At 35.6% G+C, this 7,019-nt stretch overlaps 1 protein-coding gene across 1 annotated transcript; it reads left to right on the top strand.

The window, feature by feature from the left end:
* Positions 1 to 795: 795 nt before the first annotated feature.
* LOC113663160 (E3 ubiquitin-protein ligase TRIM39-like) lies at positions 796 to 6,641 on the top strand. Its single transcript, XM_027178341.2, has 8 exons — positions 796 to 949; positions 1,213 to 1,297; positions 1,979 to 2,535; positions 2,835 to 2,930; positions 3,058 to 3,291; positions 3,388 to 3,550; positions 3,701 to 3,736; positions 4,743 to 6,641. The coding sequence occupies exons 2-8, from the start codon at positions 1,231 to 1,233 to the stop codon at positions 5,285 to 5,287; spliced, it is 1,698 nt and encodes a 565-aa protein (XP_027034142.2). The 5' UTR covers positions 796 to 949; positions 1,213 to 1,230; the 3' UTR covers positions 5,288 to 6,641.
* Positions 6,642 to 7,019: the final 378 nt, after the last annotated feature.

Below are 7,019 nucleotides of genomic sequence, written 5' to 3' on the forward strand. Positions count from 1 at the left end.
CGCGCATGGAAACTGCGAAAGGCAGAGCTTGTGGCAAGAGGGGAGCCACCAAAAAAGTGTCTGTCAAAAGAAGGCTACCACTACCACAGTAAATTATGTGGTCAGTCAAAGAACAAACTTACTGGCCATACTCAAATTAAAGGTAAATGGTACTGTCCAGCATCTGTGAAGGCCATTGAACAGTGGAAAGACTCTTTGTGATTCAATCAAAGAACATTTATGTAACTTCAAACCTTCAAACACTTTTTTTTCCTATCAATTTTTTATTCAAACTTTTTTTATCTTATAACCTTTGTAATAAGCGAAAAGCTCTATAATGATAGTAGTTATATAATAATTATTTTATTAGTGTTAATAAGTTGAAACATAAATTGTTTAATAGGCATGCTTGTTGAAATAAAGTGTATTAGTGAATAAAATGTAATGAGCATTGTGTGTTAATCTTTCACTTTATGGAAGTCTACAAAGAATTTTCGGGCAAACACCCCCCCCCCCCCCCCAACACACACACACACACCCCACCCAAATTGAAGAGGAATAATCACGTGATCAACTGTTCATCACTGTTTGGAAACTGAATCAATATTTCCTATTTGTTCAGGGTTTTTTGTTTTTGTTTTTAAACTTTGGAAAAAAAAAAGACAATAATTTTATATTGCATGTTATAAAATCTGTGTAAAAAAAATTAAATAAAATAATCAAATCAGCCAAGCATTGCAATTGTGAGTAGTTCAAAGAGTCGATTCCTTCACTATTAACACAACATTACACAACACCTATGTGCAGTAAATAAGGAAGTAATATCATTCTATGTAACTGAAAGTGAAAGAGAATACGTTGGAAAACATACGTCGAGATAAAATCTCTCTTTTTACAGAAGAATATACGAAAGACTACAGAAAGACTTCAAGAGGAGTGTAAACACAGACAAGTCTGACTCTCAAAAGAAGTAAGGAGAAAAATAAAACTATGTAAAAACTATATGTACTTTACTGTTCAAGGAAAGTGTTGAGTTGTATTTCATGCTAGCAGTTAAACCTTTGTTAGAACAATGAACTGAACAGAATCACACAATTTCGACAAACAAAAGGCTTTTAAACAACTTTTCAGCATCCTTGCTTATGATTGGTTCATTATTCATCTTTAAGGTAACAGGTTTAACAATTCATACATGCTATTAAATGTGTGTAATGAACAATTTTTGATGTAAAGTTTTAACAGGAACTTAAAATGGCAGAACCTTCATCACCACAACTAAGAAAAGGCAGAAGAAAAAGCATAGATACACCAGATTATTGTAAGTAACACAAATCATTCATGAAAGTCACTTTGAACTATGTCCAGTTAAACCAGTCAGTTGAGTGTACAGTGGATCTTTTCACAGTGTTAAAGAAAACCGCAATTATCTACCATGATTGTGTTTTTTTGAATGAAAATACATTTATAAAACATTCCTAAAGAATAAATAAATGAAATGTGTGTGCGTGTGTGTCTGTCTGTCTGTGTGTGTGTGTGTGTGTGTGTGTGTGTGTGTCTGTCTGTCTGTCTGTCTGTCTCTGTGTGTGTGTGTGTGTGTGTGTGTGTGTGTGTGTGTGTCTGTCTGTCTGTCTGTGTGTGTTTGTGTCTGTGTGTGTGTCTGTATGTGTGTGTATGTGTGTGTGTCTGTCTGTGTTTGTGTCTGTGTGTGTTTGTGTCTGTCTGTGTGTGTGTATGTCTGTGTGTGTGTGTCTGTGTTTGTGTCTGTGAGTGTGTGTGTGTCTGTCTGTGTATGTGAGTGTGTGACTGTGAGTGTGTGTGTGTGTGTGTGTGTGCGCTTGTTTGTGTGTGTGTGTGGTGGAAAAGAAGACAAACAGACAAATGTTCATCAAATTAAGTATATCACTTAAGTCAAACAAAACCCAGTTCAGTGAGAGTTCATGTGTATAATTTTTAACTTACCTAAAATTCTATATTTACTTACATAATCTATGAAATTTAGGTTCTCATGACTCCAGCAGTCTCCTGTCTGAAGATCAGCTGCTGTGTTCGATTTGTCTGGATGTGTTCACTGATCCAGTCACCACTCCATGTGGACACAACTTCTGTAAGAGCTGCCTTACACAGTGCTGGGACAAGAGTCAACACTGTCTCTGTCCATTATGTAAAGAGAAATTCACCAAGAGACCTGAACTGAAGATTAATACAACACTGAGAGATGTTGCAGATCACTTCAAGAAGAAAAGTGCTGTTGACAAACCTGAGGTTCTTTGTGATGCCTGCAGTGGAGAGAAGCTGAAGGCCCTGAAATCCTGTCTGGATTGTTGTGCTAGTTTGTGTAAAACCCATTTAGAGTTTCATAATAATATGCCCAAACATAAGAAGCACAAACTAATAAACCCTGTGGAGAACCTGGAGGACTACATATGCCAGAAACATGAGAGAGCTCTGGAGCTGTTCTGTAGAGATGATCAGACGTGTGTGTGTCAGTTCTGTATTGATGGAGACCACAAGAATCACAACACTGTTCCTATAGAGGAGGAGAGCAGAGAGAGGAAGGTGAGAAACACTGATTAATATCAGCTATATACATTAAGAAAGATAATGCAAATTAATTTATCCAGTATTCCTGATACTGTGATGAAGTAAATGTTAAGCCTTTAACCCTTCAGTGCACGATTATACAGTTAGATTGCACTCTTTCCTATATGAGTGTCTAAAATGTAGACATTTGATCAAATAGAACTCATTGAAATTGCCATACTGTATATATAAAAAAAATTACAAAACAGTTATATAAAACTACTTTACACAAAAAGAAATTTGCCTATATATATTGTCTTCTGCTCTATTGTCAGACTCAGCTGGTGAAAACACACACAGATGTGCATCAGATGATTCAGGACCGACTGATGATGATTAAAGAGATCAAACACTCACTAGAGCAAAATAAGGTGTGTAAAAATGTGACATATATCTTCTCTATTCACTTTTTTATGTTGTAAAAATGTACAACTGCATTAAACATTAGTTCACTATTCAGTGTTATCTGATGGAAGTGAAAATGTTTTCCTCCTTTAGAGAAGCACAGAGAAAGAGAAAGCAGACAGTGTTGAAGTTTTCACTGCTCTGATTCGCTCCATTGAGAGAAGTCAGGCTGAGCTGCTGGAGGTGATGGAGGAGAAGCAGAAAGCAGCAGAGATGCAGGCTGAAGGACTCATTAAAGAGCTGGAGCAGGAAATCAGTGTGCTAAAGAGGAGAAACACTGAGCTGGAGCAGCTCTCACACACTGAGGAGCATCTCCACCTCCTACAGGTCAGTGTTCCTCTCTCTGCTCACTGACAATGCAGAACATCACAGAACAACACTCACCATGCTGAGGGATTTCTCCTCTGTCCTGCTCTACTGTAGATTTACTCCTCCATATGCAGCCTTCCACACACCAAGAACTGGACTGGGATCAGTATTAACACTGATGTGAGTGAGGACACTGTGAGGACAGCTCTGTCTCAGCTTCAGCAGACTTTGAATGAGAAACTCAATAAAACACTCGATGACAAGTTAAAGGAAACAGGTGAGAAATTTGTTTGTACTTTAGATTTGACAAAAAAAAGTCTCTTATAATAGACTAAAGTAGATGTTTTAGATATATTTTTGCAAAATCTAAATAAAAAATACCAATAACATCTGAAATCTAATGAGAGTGATGTTTTGTTGTAATTAGTTTCCACAGAACTGAAGAGGATTCAGCAGTATGCAGGTACAGTGAGCTTTCTGATTTCCTCTCATATTAAAATGTACATATCAGCATTACACCACTGCATCATCATGCTTATTTTCATCTGTAGATCTCTCCAGATAAAAGGAGTATTAAAGTGTCTCATAATTCTCCTCACTATAGCTCCTTATTATTGTCATGTACTAAAGCCCTTAAACCCCTTTCTACTTTAGAAACACTGATCATCTTCTTACATTTCACTAATGTTCGTACAGAGATTAACTTTGTTTAACTTTGAGAGCTATTTTTAACTGCATGAAAAAAGGTGGGTAAAGAAATCTATCAAATCTAAATGTAATCTTCATGCCTGCCAAAGGTCAGAGTTTGATATTTAGGCAGTTTGAAATGAATTTTTACACCATGCAGTGTGTCTATCATTTACAAGCAAAGCTTGAACTTAGAAGTCATGGATTTGTTCTACAACAATAATACATTTGTATATTAACATTAAATGTCACCCTAAACACTCTTTTTTTAATAAAAAAAAAAAAAAAGAAAAACATGTAGAAATTCAGGTCTTAGCCTTGTGGTTAAGGTATTGGGGTACTCACAGGAAGGTTGTGAGCTCGATCCCCAGACCATTAATTTATCACTGCTTTGCTCCGGAGAAAGGCCCTTAAGCCTCAATTGCCCAGTTGTATAAAATGAGATAAAAATGTAAGTCACTCTGGATAAGGGAGTCTGCCAAATGGTGAAAATATAAATGTAAAATGTACTGTATAGAGACTATTACTGTACTATTTTGTCCATCAGGATTTTTTCCTTATATGTTTTTCTCTCATGTTATGTGACTCTTTATGTATTTCCTGAAAAATACAAATTACAAACACATATATATCTCTAAGATGGAAAAAAGGTTTTTTCCTTTTTTCATTTATTTATTCTTCTTCAAATCTTCTTATAAATCAATAATAAATCTGATCCACTGGATGATGATTTCATATTTTTTACCTGTTTACTCAAATCACACATTGTGTATTTCTCTCAGTGGATGTGACTCTGGATCATGATACAGCTCATCCATATCTCATCCTGTCTGCTGATGGAAAACAAGTGACACATGGAGACATGCGACAGAATCTCCCTGATACACCACAGAGATTTAATTATTGTGTATCTGTTTTGGGAAAGCAGAGTTTCTCCTCAGGGAGATTTTATTATGAGTTGCAGGTTAGAGGGAAAACTGACTGGGATGTTGGAGTTGCCACACAGTCCATTAACAGGAAGGGACATATTACACTGACCCCTCAGAATGGATTCTGGACTGTGTGGCTGAGGAATGAGAATCAGTATCAGGCTTGTGCTGGTCCCCCTGTCCCCCTCACACTGAGAGAGAAGGTGGAGGTTGTGGGGGTGTTTGTGGATTATGAGGAGGGTCTGGTCTCCTTTTATGATGTGAAGTCCAGATCTCATATCTACTCTTTCACTGGTCAGTCTTTCACGGAGAAACTCTATCCATATTTCAGTCCTTATTTAAATAAAGAAGGTAAAAATTCAGCACCACTGATCATCTCTCCTGTATTTAAGACTTAATGAATTTAAATCTCCCAAATTTACTCATCTATTAAACAATTAGGTTAAAAGAAATATTTTAGTTTTTCTGCTTCATTTTAAATACAGCTATAAGTGAAAACAATATTAATCCTACAGTCTGTTTTTTATGATTGTTACCAATCAACTATTAATACAATAATTAACCATGTATAATTATTTACAGTTCACAGTTTTACTGCAGAATTAATTTGAGCTACACAATGTATTAAGTTCAGCTGATGAAGTTGATAAAACAGATCAAAACTTAAAACATAAATATAATTACATTCATATTTTATTTACAAATAAAAATCATGATGTTATTTAAAACAGAAATAAAATAAAGATAAATAAAGGTGAAACATTTTCCCCAACATTTTCTCTCAGAAAACACAAAGCAACAGATGGAGGCTCAAAATATTCACGATCTACCTGATTGGTCACTTTTCTTCTGCCTGTTCTAAATGTGTTTTAGATTTATAATTTTGTGTTCATCAGGGTGAATTCAAAAGTGAATTTCAGGTTGAATATAAAATAATTCATAATAATAATGTTTTACAGAATGGTTCCATGTCATAGTCCAGACACAGTAAGTAGGTAGTGTGTATTATTATTATTTTAAGATGTTCATCTCAGCTACATTCTAGGATTTAATCTGAGAGTAAGTTAACCTAGAAAAGTGCTTTTCTATAGTATCTTCAGCTAAATTACATTTATATCCTACTGGTATGTTACTGATATATCTGCTTTAGTTTCATTCAGTTTCATCTGTACTTCCTTCTTTTACACTAGACCACAGAGAGAACTGGGTGATCTAGTACTGGTGGAAAGGAGATTTTCTACATATATTAGACCTGATATAGCTTTGATATACAACAGTGATTATGGTCATCTCTGTCACCTTTCTCCATGAATTTTCCAAGTTTTATATGTTTTAATAATTAATAAATTTCACTTCCTCTGAAAATTGGTGTTGTATCAACTCAACTCAAGAACAAAATGCAAAAGTATTCTAAATAGGACATTGAACTTCACATGAACTGTTATGCTAATCTCTAATTCCAACTGGATTGTAACTGTTTGTTTTTTATGATTTTTGATTGATTACTTCACACTTTATAAACATGAATCAAAATGATTGCTGTAAATGTTTACTGTACTGTAATTGTTATTTCAATTAGACATCATTATTTGTAACATTCTCATTTTCATGACTGTATCTTCTATCCATTTTGCAACTTATTTAACGAACAAAAATATGAGAATAATCATTTTTGGGAATTTTTGTTTGTTTTTCCATCAAGTGTTAATTGCCAATAAAATAACTCCAGCATCAAGTGTGGGGTTTGGATGGATCGTCAAATGAAACATTTTTATTCTCTTCAATTCTTTTGAACTACATTAATGTGGAGTGTGTGTGTGTGTGTGTGTGTGTGTGTGTGTGTGTGTGTGTGTGTGTGTGTGTGTGTGTGTGTGTGTGTGTGTGTGTGTGTGTGTGTGTGTGTGTATCTGCATATGTATGTGTGTGTGTACATTCTGTTCTGTAGGGAGCCATTGGCTCTTATAGTGGCCTGCATCTATGGTGTGTGTGTGTGCGTGTGCGCGCCCGTGTGTGTGTGTGTGTGCTCTTTGCTTTGTAGGGAGCCTCTTATGCCACCTTTCCACCAGAAAGAACCAGGTGCCTTCTAAGAACTGGTTTGTCTTTCCAAGGGCTAGAGAGCCATCACAGTCT

The sequence above is a fragment of the Tachysurus fulvidraco genome, chromosome 1 (assembly GCF_022655615.1).
Source record: "Tachysurus fulvidraco isolate hzauxx_2018 chromosome 1, HZAU_PFXX_2.0, whole genome shotgun sequence".
Taxonomy (NCBI): Eukaryota; Metazoa; Chordata; class Actinopteri; order Siluriformes; family Bagridae; genus Tachysurus; species Tachysurus fulvidraco.